Here is a 17,429-nt window from a genome sequence, read left to right as displayed (position 1 = left end):
CAGAATGGGTATCCAAGTTAGATATCGTGTGGAAAGGGGGTGGGTCGATGTGCAGTGGTCTGATTTGTTTGTTTGTTTGTGTCTCATGTCTGAGGCCAAAGTCATTGTGCTGAGAATACAATTGTCCCATGGGGGCTGATGAAGAAGGTAGCAGACTACTATCCACGTTGGGAGTTGTGGTCCCGTGGGGCCCTCTCCTCTCCTCTCCTCTCCTCTCTTCTCTTCTCTTCTCTTCTCTTCTCTTCTCTTCTCTTCTCTTCTCTTCTCTTCTCCTCTCCTCTCCTCTCTTCTCTTCTCTTCTCTTCTCTTCTCTTCTCCTCTCCTCTCCTCTCCTCTCCTCTCCTCTCTTCTCTTCTCTTCTCTTCTCTTCTCTTCTCTTCTCTTCTCTTCTCTTCTCTTCTCTTCTCTTCTCTTCTCTTCTCTTCTCTTCTCTTCTCTCCTCTCCTCTCCTCTCCTCTCCACCCCCTCCCCTCCTCTCCTCTTCTCCTCTCCTCTCCTCTCCTCTCCACTCCTCTCCTCTTCTCACCTCTCCTCTTCTGTCCTATCCCCTCCTCTCCTCTCCTCTCCTGTCCTCTCCTCTCCTCTCCTCTATTATCTTCTCTTCTCCTCTCCTCTCTCCTGTCATTTCCTCTTCTCCTCTCCTCTCCTCTCCTCTCCTCTCCTCTCCTCTCCTCTCCTCTCCTCTCCTCTCCTCTCTTCTCCCCTCTCCTCTCTTCTGTTCTCTCCTCTTCTGGCCTCTCCTCTCCTCTCCTCTCCTCTCCTCTCCTCTCCTCTCCTCTCCTCTCCTCTCTCCTCTCTTCTCCTCTCCTCTCTCCTCTCTTCTCCTCTCCTCTCCTCTCCTCTCTTCTCCTCTTCTCCTCTCCTCTCCTCTCCTCTCCTCTTCTCCTCTCCTCTCCTCTCTCCTCTCCTCTCCTCTCTCCTCTCATCTCCTCTCTCCTCTCCCGTGGGGGTTGTCTGCTCTGCTCTCCTGGCCATGAGGACTGCAGCTGTGGTGAAGGCAACTGAGTGTGTTTCCTCCAGGCGCCGTTTCCCCAACCTGCGCACCAGCTGCCAGCTGCCCATGCGGCCGAGTGCAGGAGGTACGTACTGTATAGGCTACCAGAGGCGGATCTTCCATTAGACTAATCTAGGCATTTGCCTAGGGCCCCAATCAAATCTACTCCCCATAGGGGCCCCCTGCTGTCACGCGAGTTGCCGTAAACAAAAAAAAGTTGGCCTGATCTTAGTTTGTCACTTATATCAAGTAATCCAAGATGTATATGAGAAAAAAACACTATAATAGAAATGCAAGATTTCATGTCTACATAATATTTTTTTCAACCACACCTACCCCCGTTTGCTTTACACTGGACTTGTCCATAATTTGATTTCGCTTAGGGCCCAAAAATGGCTAGATCCGCCCCTGTAGGCTGCCCTCACCGCAAAGGAGGAGGATACAAAAGTATATGGCTGAAGAATAGCCTATATACCGTAAGTACATACTGTATGAAAGACTGTAGGCCTTCCAAAAAGTGTAACTATATCATTTGCATTCAACAAAACTTTCTGGCGGCCCTACCTAACGGTATAGGGCACCTGACTGCTACCTGTATACGGCTGACCCAGGTTCAGTTCCAGCTTGGGTCCTTTTCCGGCCCTTCCCCATCTCTCTCTCCCCCACTCGCTTCCTGTATATGTCCTCACTTTCCTATCTCAAATATCTCAAATAAAAACTTCTATCCTATCTCAAATAAAAACTTTCTGGAAAAAAACCTTGCTGTAAATGTAAGCTTGTTGCCGTCATTATTTTGAGTTTGATGAGATGACTTGCGAGCACGGCATTCACAGCATTTCCATTTGCCTCTTGCTCATGATTCATGAGCCAGCCAGTCCTCTATGTATCATAGAGAAGAGACAGTTGTGTAGACGGCGGACAGACAGAGAGAGGAGAGGAACGGAAGCTGCTGTTTCTGTTGAGAGTCAAACAGGGAGAGCGCTCTTCCTGGGGAGACTAAAACAATCTACTCTGCAACAGAATTGTTCAGCTCATCCCTCATTGGCATTGACATTTTCTCTGCGTGGCGATATTAGGTGAAGGAAATAAATCAATAATGAAGCTGTGCCAAAAAAAGAATGCCAATAGTGCATAGGACTTGATGAACTTTGGATAACTGGCTGATGAGAAATACAACAGAAGGAGACAGAGATGAATGGACCGTTGGAGGATAATTACTGATTTCTCACAGCTCTACGCATTCGGCACATGCAAATTGAACCACATGAAACCAGTTTAAAACCAATTGTTGTACAAATCAAGTTCAAGTCAAGTCAAGTTGGTTTTATTGTCAATTTCTTTACATGCACTGGTCATACAAAGAATTTGAAATTACGTTTCTTGCTTTCCCATGCATAGACTAATCTAGGTAAGGACATAGACAGTATAGACATAGACAGTACTCAAACATGGAAATAAGACAGTATGGGCATAGACAGTGCTCATACAGAGATCTAAAGTGCAAGACTGGACAACAGAAGACTTGTAGAGAACATACATTAAGAGGAGGTATTTGTTGTGCTTTTTCTAAAAGTCCTTTATAGCGTTCTGACATAGTAATAGTAGCATTTTGAAGAAAAATAAATATTAAAATAGGTCTATCAAGTACACCAAATTGTGTGTGTGTGTGTGTGTGTGTGTGTGTGTGTGTGTGTGTGCGTGCGTGTGTGTGTGTGTGTGTGTGTGTGTGTGTGCGCGCGCGTGTGTGTGTGTGTGTGTGTGTGTGTGTGTGTGCCTTTGCCACCTTTTTGGTAACGGCCAACCCATCTGGCTCACGGACTATATGTGTGTAACTGACTGAATGTGTGTAGTTCCTCCTTACGTGCACTGTGTATGTGTTGTTTCTTAAAACTGTTTTTCGTCTAGGCCTACTCTTTGTGTGGATGGGGTCGCCGGTGGGTCTATTGACTATTTTCTGAAAATAGGCTACTCAATTACATCATAACATTACACTATTGAGAGCCTTAAATGACAGATTAAGACTTAGTCATTACAATTTTGGTAAGCGTAAGGTTATACTGTAACAGGCTCTGTGCAAAGGGGTTGTGTCTACTATATCCTCTGCTTTACCGGTTGTAGGCTATGCCTCACCAAGTTTTCCAGATGAAATATTGTCTTTTCTATCTATTAGCCAGTATGATTGAAATGACAATAAAAACATCTACTGCTAACACATCGGTTTGTCATTTAGGGCGTGTTTTTCAAAGAATGAAACATAGGCCTATGTCTTTTGCAGAAAAGTAGGACACTGACGAGAATGTTAAACCGCAAAGCCTCACGAGGGCAACGAGCAAAATAGGGTGGAGAATATCGTCTAAATATTTCACAAGTGCCGTGGCTCTCTCACTATATCAGATGGGAATTTCCGCACATCCTGACTGTAGACCTACTAATAGACAATGTAACAGCATTCAATATTTCCTTTAAAAAAAGAAGCTTTGAACTGACTTGCATGGTGTAGTAGGCCTATACATGGTTTTTGTATCAAATTTGTAAGCTTGTGCAAGTTCCACCATGTCTTGCTTGGTATGAAAACTCAATTCTTTCTTGGGCTCTAACTCAAATAATCAATGATAAATCAAAATGACAGGCCCAAATATGGACAGTTCTCCTAAAACATCATTCAGACCATAATAATTGTCTCCAGAAGACATCATAATAAACAAACAACAAAAAGTGGTCAGAAATGGTCAGTATTGATGACAAAAACTTGGCGTTCTTCTTGGGCTTCCAGCAGCACAATCTGACTGAGACAAGAGAAAGTATTGCCATGTGTTTCCCTTGCATATTCCCTTCTTCTTCTTCTTCTTCTTCTTCTTCTTCTTTTTTATTTTTTTTTTAATGCCCCTGGCATCACTGCCCCCATCAATGCCCCCCCCCATTCCCTTTCACCCCCCCCATCCATCCTCCATGTGTTTGTCTGAGAAAGAGGGGGCTGTGACGTCACACGTCCAGGGCTGGTCTGTAGTTTATTAGGCAGCGAGACGTGCCAGGTTGCAAGAGCTCAGCCTCTGCTCTGACCAGCTAGCAGGGGCGCCCACTAACTTCAGTCTGCTTTAGGGATGTGTTACTAACCAACGCAGTCATCTCAAGCCCAATACACTGACCCAAGTGCCGAAACTTTAGCTAAAACTTCCTTTGACTTGAATACTCGCCTCCTGGAGAAGAGGAAAAAGTTGTTGAAGATTCACTGTCTTATTTGACTTTAATAGCTCGGTATAGTGCTTCTCGTCACTTTTGTCGGCGCTGTGCGGAAAGCAAAGTACAATATTTTAACTGGGAATCTTTTCCTTTCTTATTTGAAATTCTTACTTTTGCCGTTGATCGTTCTCGACTCGTGATGGTCCTCCTGTCACTGAGCTTACTTTTAGTAGGAGTTGTAGTGAGTCTGACTTCAGCCGACCTGGTAAGTCACCGATTTTCCTAAAGTTGTCGTTCACTTAATTCATTCTAATAGCAATGCCCCAGGAAGAAAATGCCTGGAAGAGGACGAGAAACTTTTTAACAAGTCATGGTAGCATATTCACAGATAGTTTTAGAGCACAGTGGGTAGTGTGACAGTTAATTTTACAGATATCTTACAGTCGCAGAAACCCAGCCTATCTGAGTCCCCTATCTGTGGAGTAGGACAGCGTGATATTAATGCAATTATCATGACGAGGCTAGGAGGAGAAGACTAATACAATATCTCAAATACGAAAGTAGGTTGAGAGACGAAATGTTGTTAAAAGGGTTATTTATTCATTATATTGTACATTAATTATTCTCAACGCGTAATTTGGTGAATTTTTTTTCCCCTTCACTCTGTTTTTATTACTGGTAGGCTATTTCAATGGGCATGCCTTACGCACGTGAAAGTGAAAGTTGAACTTTTGCCAAGTCACTCATGATACAACAAGATCCATTGTCGTCAGGGGGGTGGGTGGATACAATGTGTCTCTGATCAGTTCCTGCAATGTGTGTTGAATTTGTGAGATTTGTAGTAAAACCATATATTATTTTTTCTTTCAGGCTGGTGAAGTAGATAAAGCAGGTAAGACTTTTAAGTATGCTCCCTTGGGATTGTAATTGGGACTTGATGTCTAGTGGCCTAAACTATGAATGGGACCTCATCACCCTTAGTTTTAGGTAGTTAACAACATAAATGGTTAATAAGTAGGCTAATTACACGGTTGACTTTCCACAGAAAGTTGTAGCCAAGGTCACCCATTCATGAGAAGACCTAGGCCTACTGGATGGAGTTGTTGACTGTTATTTAGGTTGAACACCCAAACCGCCCAGAGCGACACTGTATTTTTTTGTTCATTTATTTCTGAGAATGAGAAGGAACAGCAGAGCAGTCTGCGTTGTAATAATATGCATGTGATTGCATTACCAGGTTCAATTACATAGCAGTAGTCAGGGATTGCAGGCAATTCATTTTGCAACAATAACGGCAAAATATATCCAGACTCCAAGCCATGGACAAGAAGGCAAAAACATAAACATTTTCTCATTTTCATGCATAGTTTCGAAAAACACATTGCATTCCATCGCTAGAGAGTAACTCTGCATGCACTAGCATGGATTAGCCCCTTTGCACAGAGCCTATGTAGGCCTACTGTCACCCCAATTGTAATGACCAAGTCTTAATCTGTTACTTAAGGCTCTTGGTAATATCATAACAATGTTATTATGATGTAGTCTTCTCACAGGCCTGCCAGTGGCCCCATATGCGCAAAGAGGCTATGGGAGCTTCCTCCACACGTCCCTGCGGTAGTGTTTGATAGCTGACAGCTGCTTCAAAACACTATGCTAGGTGGGGTTAGGCTTGCTGACACATTTTTTTTTACGGCATCAAAAATGTCCAAAAAAAACAGACGGCAAAAGCGTGCAATTTCATCAGACCCACAGTGGCCCGTCCAACAATGACATCTGTTTCCATCTCATGTCGAATGCCAGAAGCACCATAGAGGCAAATTATACGCTTTGACTCCTCAGGCCACACTGTGTATTTATTTCATATTCCAGAGGCCTACCTGTGTTTGCAGGCCATCATTCATACTGTATATGCTGTGTAGGGCAGGTAGGCCACACGTTGTAGAGGGAAAAAAATGCTTTGAAATGAGAAAAGGTGGAAAACTGTTTGAGGTCTATAAGCTTCTTTTAACTGCTAGGCTGACCACAAATGAGAAACTGAATATGGGCTGTAGTAGAACCCAAACAAACATGGCTGCACAAGATGAATCGCCATCCAGTAGCAGATACCGTAATACTTCCCTACAGATGCATATTCACCCCCATACAGTCACATACTCAAACACAAACACGCACGCACGCACGCACGCACGCACGCACGCACGCACGCACGCACGCACGCACGCACGCACACACACACACACACACCTGAACACATGTTTTGGTTTTAATCTTGCATCTTGCTAATGGTCTGGTCTAATTTATGTTAGTGAGTTTTCAATTGGCCATTCCAAAACGATACTGATTGCGCTCCTAAATGCGGCTTTATCTTTTCCTTGGTGCTGCAGAGTTCCTGAAGAGCCGGCTGAAGGAGTACGGCCTCATCACCCCTATCAGCACCGACTCCGAAGGCCACTACCTGTCCCACCTGCTCTCGGCCAATCACAAGCACCGTGTGAAACGGGACGCCGCGCCAACAACCGCCGCAGGCTCCGAGGGGGGGCCCGAGCCGGAGAGCGGCGAGAGGCTCTTCTTCAATGTCACGGCCTTTGGCAAGGAGTTCCACCTGCGGCTGTACCCCAACCGGAAGCTGGTGGCCCCCGGGGCCATGGTGGAGTGGCACGACCAGGTGGAGACCGTCCTGGAGGACAACGGCAACTCCACCACCACCACCACCACACGGGGGGCACCTGGGAATCGCACCTCCTCCAGCATCCGCACTGACCGGATACTGAACCGGGAGCTCCTCAAGACGGATTGCACCTTTGTGGGCGACATCACAGACGTGCCGGGGGCGTCCGTGGCCATCAACAACTGCGATGGTCTGGTGAGTTGTCCTGCTATGAAGCGAATGTGCTGTAAAGTCAAATGTGGCAAATGTGCAGTTTATTGGATACCTCACCTGGCAGGTGCTTTGGAGACAGATGACCCAGTAGCCAAGGTTGCAGATGAGAAAAACTGTTAATATTTTGACTGTTTTTCAAATCTGAAAAGGGGAAAACCGTGTCAGTAATGGAAACCATTACGTCATTGACCAATCAGTGTCTCAGCGGTGAGGTAATTTAACATTCTGCGTAAATGTAACTTTCCACTATGTCAACATTATGGACAGGATGCTCAATGTCGATGATTAGTCGTCATCTCAAAAAAAAGAGCTCTGTCCGTTGCAAACTTAAATGTGGGATTTCTGTTGCATTGTGTCCTCTTGTGTTCACGCAATTGAATATAATCGTTTGCATTTAGGGAACGTGTTTTCAGTTTGAGTTACAAATTTCAGTTCTTTTTTTCTGATTGTACAGACAGACGGGCTTGATTATTTATGAACAAATGACAAAGAAGAGTTTCAGAAACTGCTATGAACTTTTTTCCCTCTCCCTCCTTGTTTTGAGTCCACACACAGTCTCCAGAGTTTGGAAGAGTATCTCCACCCTTCATTAAGTATGGCATGCTTTCACATCAGATCACTGTGAAGGGACAAATCATTTGCTTGAGTGTGGTTTTTTCCTATCCCTGCCTTTCCCTTTCTTACAACGAACTCTGCAACCCTCGGGCTGTCATCCAAAATGATACCAGAGTTGAGTGAACCTTTGGTCACCCTGAGAGCTGCACAAATTAGCTGCCCTCCCCCCCCTTATTTCCCCCTCTGATGGCGTAAACACTGTTCCTCCAGAGCACAAGGAGTCAAGGAAGGCAGGATTAGGCTGGGGTTTAAGACATGCAGACCGGGGCCCTGCACAGCAACTTTGGACAGAAGCACATGATGTGAAGTGATAGCAGTAGTAAACATTGGCCCATTGTGGAAGTGGCTGGATGGGTTGAGTAGCTTAGCCTAGAGTGGGGGACCCAGGTGGCGGCCTGGGTTTGACCGCTGTTTGCACCCTTAGAGTTTTTGCTGTATTGCATCAATGTCCAGTCAGGTGAAAACAGAGGCTAGAGAGAAGCAACAAACAGTGCTCTTGGCCTCTGAATGCCAAGGCAATGGGGATGGTTGTCTACGTGAACACAAGCAACTGCTGGAAATTCAAGGCATTTTTCCAGAGACAAGTCTTACTGAACCTCTGTGACCTATATACTAACATGCTTAATGTTCCAAGCGAGGCAGACTGAGCTTGTTCTCCATGGTGAGGCTACTGTGCATTTTTCGAATGCACTCTGTGTTTCCGTGGAGACAAAGCCCATTTTTCAAAGTGACTCACCTGATGAGGAAAACTAAGCATCTGGTAGATGGCATCCAGTACATTATGTATGTATGTATACACAGCATGTGTTCACTAACCTCAACGTATAATCACAGTATTATTCTTGTGACGAATGGATGAATCACACAAGAAACCGCGAAACCATATGAAAACAGTATTCATACATATTACACAACAAATGTTAGGATGCAAAACCCTCCAAGTGCATTTGATGGGTTCACAAACTATATGCTGTATTTCCATAAATTGAGTAAACTTTCAAATCAGATCGTCTCAAAGTACTTGAAAATAACATTTGAGTGCCTTTTTGGTTGAGATGTCTTACTAGGCCTACTTCAAAAGGATTTTTAACAGATTTTGCAGAAATGATTTTGTAAAAATGGCTTAACGTCTTTTTGAAGGTTTCTCATCTGAACTGTTCAAATGTTCACTAGTAGCTTGACAGTGTCATGAAACTTTTCCAGCAACTGTTTGGAGAAAAAAAAAACCCAACATGAAAGCAGTGATATATACTTATATAACACCACTGCAGCTAGCATCAATATTACACCTCTCAGTAACGTCAATATGGCACCTTTCAGCTTCTTGGCATGAAACAGAATGCAGGTGTCGGTTTTTAAGAGCAAAGAGACTGCTGAGGAAAGAAGAGATATTACAGGCTTAGCCATTACGTCTCACACTCTCAGTCCGCTCGGGGAAGAGAAGGCATTGTTCTGATCTGTCCATCAGCCGTGTGCCTTTACTTTTTCTAGGAAAACACCCTCAAGTCTTCTCACCTGGACGTAGTTAGGCCGCAGTACTCGTGGCGCGGTCATCCTAAGGTCTCGCCACATTTGTGTAACATGAGAAAAGTACAGGAGAGGGGAAGGGAGAAAGAAAAGATATGCTTTTAGCACGAGAAGAATCTTTACATGTAAGTCCAGCCTCCATAATGGTTAAGAGTGAGAACAGCAGTGTGTGTTCAAAGTTGTGTGTGTGTGTGTGTGTGTGTGTGTGTGTGTGTGTGTGTGTGTGTGTGTGTGTGTGTGTGTGTGTGTGTGTGTTTGTGTGCGTGTGTGTGTGTGTGTGTGTGTGTGTGTGTGTGTGTGTGTGTGTGTGTGTGTGTGTGTGTGTGTGTGTGTGTGTGTGTTTATGTGCATGCACGCGTGTGCGTGCATGTGCGCGCTTTCGTGTGCATGTGTGATTGCACCCAGGGCCACATTGGTGAATGGCAAATTGCATGTGTTGGAGATGGAATAAGGGATATGCCCCAGCGAAATCTCTCAGGGCCCCGCTCCTAAGTCGCCTTAACCCCCTCGCTTCCACGCCGGGACTGAAGACAGCCTCTCGAACGCTGGCGGATCAAACGCAGTAGCCAGCCCAGTAATGGCCTTTGATCTAAATTGATACCCGTGCTCTCCTCGCTAGGTGTGTGTTTTACTGCTCCCAATTACAGCCGTTTTGGAGTCTGGAAGCCTTTTACTGGCTGCTCGCGCCCTAATGCTGAAGCAGCAGACACTTCCTCTGGGCTTAAGATGTGGGAGTCTCTGGCAGACTCAAGGGTGTGTGTGTGTGTGTGTGTGTGTGTGTGTGTGTGTGTGTGTGTGTGTGTGTGTGTGTGTGTGTGTGTGTGTGTGTGTGTGTGTGTGTGTGTGTGTGTGTGTGTGTGTGTGTGTGTTGTGTGTTTGTGTGTGTGTGTGTTTGTGTGTGTAGGGAGTCTGCTCATGTGTGTGTGTGCGTGTGTGTGTGTGTATGTGTGTGGGTGTGTGTGTGTGTATGTGTGCACGCGTTTGTGTGGGTCTGTGTGTCTGTTTAGGAGGGTCTGCTTTTGTGTGTATGTGTGTGTGTGTGTGGGTGTGTGTAGGAGGCTAGTTTGGAAATGGGAAGCATCATCTGGAACTAGGTCAAGGGATTAGGCCTTCTCTAGATAATGAACTATGGATGGTGCTCACACACCCGGTTATTTATTAATTCATTTATTCATTCATTTTTTAACATCTATTTTGTTATTCTTCGTTTTATTTTATATATTGATTTGGCCTGCTGTAAACCTTACTAAAAAAACAACTACAACTTCACAGCTTGCATCAAAACTACTACATTTGCAGCGGCAATGCTGTTAACCAGACTAGTCAATTACCTTGGTCTGTTCAAGACTGTCTTTTCAAAAGATCTCATTATCAGCTCTTTGAAGCTGATGCACTGTTTAAACGTGTCTGTTCTTCATTGCTCCTCTTTAAACCCCCTTAGCGCAGAGCCAATGTTATAACCTTACTGTCACCAAAATTGTAATGGCTATGTCTTAATGGCTATGTCTTATTACTTAATGATCTCAGTAATGTCATAGCAATCTTGTTATGATGCAGTTGAGTATTTTCAGCAACTAGTGAATAGTCCCGCCGGCGACCCCATCTGCCGGCTCCATTTATATTCATTAATTTCAACAGTTCGTCGTGATGGCGTCTTGCAAATAATTTACATTTACACACAAAGGTTCTGTCCTCTCAATGAAAACCTACTCTGTTTACAAAGAAACACTGATCGGCTGATTCGCTAGTCTGTGCTAGCTGAAGTGAAGCACGCCTGTTTGTTTATCTTCCCAACAATACCAGCCAGCGAATCAGGGAGGAGTACGTCATAGTGATGTAGTGTGATCCAACCAGGACGAGTACTATAGCTAGAGCTCAGCACTGTGGATCCTCATTTCTCACCGTTTCTCAATGCAAAATCGGAATCATATTCGAACGCACCTTCCACCTATGAAGTCGCTTTCCAGTACTTTAACCCATTGATGCTGGGTGTTGTGTTGCGCAACATTGGCCCAGGATCATGAGATTTGAGAACATTTTATTAAAAATCTTGGTATGTTTGAGTTAAGGGGCACATTCTAATGCAAGATGAGGGTCTGAACATTTAAATGCAGCTCACTTCATATCTTTATGTGCTTCAGAGGCTGAGATATTTAGGTTTGTTTAGGCTGAGAGCAGCTTTTCTTAAATAGGGCTTAGGCATTCAGCAGCGTTTTTTGCTGGTGCTTTAGGCATCAGTGGGTTAATGTACTGTAAATGGACAGTGCATCTCTGATAGAAATGATATAGAGACAGATTAATGTAAACTTAGCCTAAGAGGTTATGAGTCGGCATAATGGAGGGGGAGGGCCCGGGGGAGTCAACAGAGAGCGGCTCAGTGACTCTGCCTGGAGCCATGCATGCGCTTGGGTTTCTGGAAGCCAAACAGCCGGCCCTCTCCTGGCCCTCTCCCTCCCCTTCTGGCTCCCCTCATGCATGCCGCCTGCTCCTCCCGCCTGCCTGCCTGGAGGAGGATGGAGGAGGCAGAGGAGGAGAGTAGAGGTGGTGGAGAGGCGGTGTTGTTCGATGTGGTGCTGCTGCTGGTGGTGATAATGGTGGGAGGATGAATGAGAGAGAGAGAGAGAGAGAGAGAGAGAGAGAGAGAGAGAGAGAGAGAGAGAGAGAGAGAGAGATTGAAGGAGATGTAAAGGAGAAAAGGATGAAGTGAAAGAGGGAGAGATGTTGGGAAGGGGCTGAATTTCAAAAGGGATCGAGTGATACGTCGTGAGAGAGAGAGAGAAAGAGAGAGAGAGATTGTTGGCGGGTGAGTGCAAGGAGAGAGGGAGCAAGAGAAAGAGGAAAAGATGTTGGGAAGGCATGAATGATAGAGAGTGAGTGAGTGAGTGAGAGAGAGGGAGAGATTGTAGGTGGGTGAGTGAAAAGAGAAAGGAAGCAGGCGAAAGACGAAGAGATGTTGGGAAGGGATGAATGATAGATAGAGAGAGAGAGAGAGAGAGAGAGTGAGTGACAGAGGGAGGCAGAGGGAGGGAGCGAGAGAGATAGTAGGCGGGTGTGAATGAGAGAGAGGTGGTGCAGAGCTGGTGGTGGTGTGGTATTGGTGGTGGGTTCACAGCGGGTGCTGAAGGAAGTTAAGCTGTGTCGCTGATGATCTGCACAGATTGCGTTATTGAACTGCTGGCATGACTTCAGAGGCAAGGGAGCTGGCCGGGGCCCAGGTGAGCGGCCCACTGCACCCTTCTCAGTGGACTAATACTGGTACTGATCACAGGAGCGGCCTGCGCTGCGCTCTCTTTCTTTCTTTGCGCTCTTTCTTTTCTCTCTCTCCTTCTCTCTGTCTCTCTGTCTCTTTCTTTCTCTTTCTCTCTCTCTCTCTCTCTCTCTCTCTCCTTCTCTCTGTCTCTCTGTCTCTTTCTTTCTCTTTCTCTCTCTCTCTCTTTCTATGTTTCCCTCCTTCTCTCTTCTCCTTGCTCCCTTTCTCCCCCCTCCCTTCGCACTTGTTACCTTGCCAGCGGCTCCTTTCACCTTTCTTTTTCTTTTTCTTTTTTTCCCCAAGATGTTCTCGAGATGTGTCTTTGAAGTTCCCTCACTCACGCACCCCCCACCACTCCCCCCTCCACTCCCCCACCCCTCCCCTCCGCTCCCCCTCCTCACCTCCAACTCATGCCTGGCATTCCAGCCCCTTCCAGCGCTGGACAAAGAGTATAGTGTTGAAATTTTGAAAATGTGTTGCTGCCCGCCGCAGCAGCATCTACCGATACGAGTGGAGTAGATATATGGATGACATTTATGAGCATCTACACAGAATGGAAATGCGTTGTGGTGCGTTGTTGGGGGGTATGTATGTATACTTCCTCCGCTGTTAACAAGGCTGTAATTATAGTCTGCTGATTTCCCACCTCACACCTGTTTGGTGGTACAGTACAGTTGTGTTATTATGGCTGCAGGCCGGTGGGGTGGACATCTCCTTTACTGCTGTGACGGGAATAGGAGGAAGAAGAAGAGGAGGAGGAGGAGGAGGAGGAGGAGGAGGAGGAAGATGAGAGGGGGAGGAGGAAGAGGAGGAGGTGGGGGAGGAGGAAGAGGAGGAGGTGGGGGAGGAGGAAGATGAGGGGAGGAGGAGGAAGAAGATGAGGGGAGTATGAGGAAGAGGTGGAGGTGGAGGAAGAAGAAGAGGAGGAGGAAGAGGAGGAGGAGGAGGAGGAGGAGGAGGAGGAGGAAGATGAGAGGGGGAGGAGGAAGAGGAGGAGGTGGGGGAGGAGGAAGATGAGGGGAGGAGGAGGAAGAGGAGGAAGGGGAGGAGGAAGAAGATGAGGGGAGTATGAGGAAGAGGTGGAGGTGGAGGAAGATGAGAGGGAGGTTGAGGAGGAGGAAGATGAGAGGGAGGAGGAGGAGGAGGGTTTCACTGTAATGTCTTTGTCAACATCATCCTCATGTCTTGTTGTGGAGATGTGAGGTGCTAAGCCAACCTGGTTCCTCACAACACTGTAGCACAGTGAAAAGAGCAGGTGATGAGAGATTTGCTAAGGGCCTTAAATATCACATCACAGGTGGGTGTGTGTGTAGAGGTGAGAAGAGACAGATGCACCAGCCGGCATCAGCATATGTTGCTCTGCTGTGGTCTTCCCCTCCCCTCCTCTCCTCTCCTCTCCACTCCACTCGTCTTCCCCTCTCCTCTCCTCTCCTCTCCTCTCCTCTCCTCTCCTCTCCTCTGCTCTGCTCTGCTCTTTTCTCCTCTCCTCTCATCTCCCCTCCTCTCCTCTCCTCTCCTCTCCTCTCCTCTCCTCTCCTCTCCTCTCCTCTCCTCTCCTCTCCTCCCTCTCCTCCTCTCCTCTCCTCTCCTCTGTTCCTTCTCTCCTCTCCTCTCCTCTCCTCTCCTCTCCTCTCCTCTCCTCTCCTCTCCTCTCCTCTCCTCTCCTCTCCTCTCCTCTCCTCTCCTCTCCTCTCCTCTCCTCTCCTCTCCTCTCCTCTCCTCTCCTCTCCTCTCCTCTCCTCTCCTCTCCTCTCCTCTCCTCTCCTCTCCTCTCCTCTCCTCTCTCCCTCCCCCTCTCCTCCCCCCTCTCCTCTCCTCTCCTCTCCTCTCCTCTCCTCTCCTCTCCTCTCCTCTCCTCTGCTCTACTCTCCTCAGGCCAGTTGTAAAAGTGTGCCTGTCCGTTTTGAAAGCTATAATCATGTTGTTTGTGAGGGCAACCCGCTGCTAGAAATGCAACCTGTCTGCAGTCTCCTGTCTTACTTACTGTCTACTGCTGTGGATTGATTAGCAGTTTTCACAGGATGCTGTCCGTAGCTTACGGCTCGTTTTGTGCTCTAAAGATATGCTTGTGTTGTGTTGATGTCAGACCACCCCCTAAGAGGCTTGGAGCAAGCCTTTAACTGCCAGGGTGGCCTTTTATTTTCACTGGACATGCTTGAAGTATTTTTTGTGTTTTTGTCAAGAGTACACAACTCCGGTGGTGTTTGTCTGATGTTAGTCTGTGAGGCATATGGTTTACTGGACTGGTTTGTGATATGTTTGAGAGTTCTTCTAACCAGAGAAGGGGGTTTCAGTCAGTGGTTCAGTGTGTGTGTGTGTGTGTGTGTGTGTGTGTGTGTGTGTGTGTGTGTGTGTGTGTGTGTGTGTGTGTGTGTGCAGAGAGCCCATGGAACATACTGTACTTACAGCCTTGTTCCTGTGTGGAATGACCGAGGCATCCTCCACTCGCCATGTTCCCTGAAACAAACTGTTCCCCATAGTAGTAGTAGTGCCTGACTTCTGTGGCTGGAAAATTTGTGTGTGGAGCCCAACAACACGCTGCTGCTTTGCCATTCAGCTCCTATTTAATCAAGGCATCTCGATACAGGCAAGGAAAAATTTTACTCTCTTGTTCCGTTGAAAAAAAAAAAGTTTGACATTTGAATTCTCATTGCACAATAAACCTTATTCAGTAGTCAGGCATCTATGGAGTGGAATATGGACTAATGTGTGGATCATCATCAACACCTGCTCTCCAGCCGCTATGCCAGATCAAAATGCTTCAATGATTTAAAAAAGTAATCACTGTATCATGATGAAGAATCACTTATGTTACTTCTAGTGATAGTTATTAATCAGCAATTTTGTTGCCATTGTGATCAATGATGATAGTTTTGGAAAGCTCCACCAGAAATGTTGGCATTAGCCAAGCCTTGCGCTGCATGCATGGATGGGATGTTTTAAGCACATCTGCACGACCGACTCCAGAAAAAGCCGGCAGTTCTCAGAGGAAAATACATATTTTTACTGAGCACTGGCAAAAGTGAATGAGTTCTTTCAGCATCTGTGACAGAAATCAGGTAAAGCTTGGAACCAAGACGAACTCCCCCCCCTTGGCATTTGGCATTTGGGAGAGCAGAATAATTGACCTAAATAAAGAGGAGCTGGAGGAGATCCAGAGCTTAATGTTAACTGTTACCTCACCACAGGGCTATGGGGACCGCGTCGGTGGAAACCACACTTTTCCCAGGGCAGTTATACCATGAAGGGTAGCTCGGGATAGTTCATCATGCCACACTCACTGCTTGGTGTACAGGTGGCAGATCGCGATTAACATCAACGTTTTAACCTTTCATTGCCATTGATGGCTGCAGCCCCTGAAGCTGTATGGAATGGATGTTAAATAAACAAAGTTTATAGTTAAGCCTTTCAAAAGCCAGGGAAAGGCATTGAGTGACTTTCCACTGAGAGTCTTACTCTTAAGAGTGCCTCTCTGCACTGCCTTCTCCTACTATACTAGGCAAGCTTTCTGACTGATGCATGATTGAATATAAGGAAGGCTTGCTGCAGAAGAGAGAGAGAGAAAAAAAATCAAATAAATAAATAAAAAGGCTTGGAACGAACGTCCAAGTTGCTATTTCCTTTTTTGCCCCCTCCTCACCCGATGAAATGTGTTTATGCTTGACACAGTTTTCCAGCAGTAGACACGGGTCCTAACCTCTCAGGAGCCTGTTTGACTGGGAGCAGAAGCGGAGGCATTCGCCCTTGCCCAGCAAAGTGCAATGGGGCACAAGAGTTGTATTCACTAATAGTTATTGATGTTACGTGTTGATTCAGCCAAGCACTTGCCCGTTGCAGAGCCCTGACCCCAGAGCTGTTTTGGTGTATGGTTTGAGGCGATGGTGGAGGTGGAGGTGGAGGGAAGGAGCTGGTGGGTTGGGGATATGCAGAGCCAAGCTATTTCTTCAGCTTTGCCTCTCTCTCTCTCTCTCTCTCTCTCTCGTCTCCCTCTCCCTCTCTCTCTCTCTCTCTCTCTCTCTCTCTCTCTGTCTCACTCTCTCTCTCTCGCCTCTACTCTCTCTCTCTCTCTCTCATCTCCCTCTCTCTCTCTCTCTCTCTCTCTCTCTCTCTCTCTCTCTCTCTCTCTCTCAAGAAGGCATGGATGTTGCAGTGCGCGTAATGTATGCTGGCTGCGTTTATTGATATATTTATATGTTTATACGCTTTTAATCTGACCTTCATAAACTTCAGGGGGAGCCCACAGTTCGTGTTGTCAGTGCCATAGACATTGAGGCCCATTCACGGTGGCTTGGTTTTATTTTGGGGTCAGGCATTTGCTGCTCACCACCTTTCGAGGCACTGGGTAAATGTTTGAAATCGCTCTCCGTTTGTTGAAGTGCTCCAGGAGAAATTAATGAGTACGATTCAATTTGGGATGTTTTTCCAAATGATCAAAAATTCATATTTTTGTTCCTATTTTTGGATGTTTGTCTCCAGCTTTTTTTTCCAGCACTTGTGTTTAAGAAACTCTTGGCAGGCTTTGACGCTTTGTGTCCACGTGAGAACATGAGCGAGGGCATGAGTGATGCTCACACACAGCAGTGATAGATGACTGCAAATAAAATTCCAGGAAGCAGCTGATTCTCACACACGCCAGAGGCACGCCGGACTCGCCCCGAAATCTGCAGAGCTGCTGTGTGTGGAGTGTCCATATTTTCACTGCACACTAGGTAGATTCTTAGGGGCTTTCTATGATATGCTCTGGTGAAATAGGATGATGTGCATTAGCATTTGCTTTATTTAAAAAAAACAGGAATTCTTCTATTCCCTTTTGGGGATTTTTTCAGATCTTTTTTCATTTAAAAGAAATTAGTTGGTGTATTTTTTCCCCTTTAAGTTCCTTTTTTTGAAAAAGGGGGAGGGATGAAAATGGGTAGGTAATGATGACGAAGGTTTGCACACATTTCTAAAGCAAACACCCCGTTAAACAACACGGAGGGTGA

At 46.2% G+C, this 17,429-nt stretch overlaps 1 protein-coding gene across 2 annotated transcripts in view; it reads left to right on the top strand.

Moving 5' to 3' along the window:
- Positions 1-4,041: 4,041 nt before the first annotated feature.
- adamts3 (ADAM metallopeptidase with thrombospondin type 1 motif, 3) overlaps positions 4,042-17,429 on the top strand; it is a 110,195-nt gene continuing 96,807 nt past the window's right edge. For both annotated transcript variants that reach the window (XM_063195558.1, XM_063195556.1), the window contains exons 1-3: positions 4,042-4,439; positions 5,045-5,066; positions 6,559-7,037. In XM_063195558.1, coding sequence (XP_063051628.1) covers positions 4,374-4,439; positions 5,045-5,066; positions 6,559-7,037 — 567 coding nt within the window. In that variant the 5' untranslated portion in view covers positions 4,042-4,373. The remainder of the gene's footprint in view (positions 4,440-5,044; positions 5,067-6,558; positions 7,038-17,429) is intronic.

Source organism: Engraulis encrasicolus, chromosome 3, assembly GCF_034702125.1.
Source record: "Engraulis encrasicolus isolate BLACKSEA-1 chromosome 3, IST_EnEncr_1.0, whole genome shotgun sequence".
In the NCBI taxonomy this organism is placed as follows: Eukaryota; Metazoa; Chordata; class Actinopteri; order Clupeiformes; family Engraulidae; genus Engraulis; species Engraulis encrasicolus.
The sequence above is the reverse complement of the archived record's forward strand: the minus strand, read 5'-3'. Positions and strand labels throughout refer to the sequence as shown.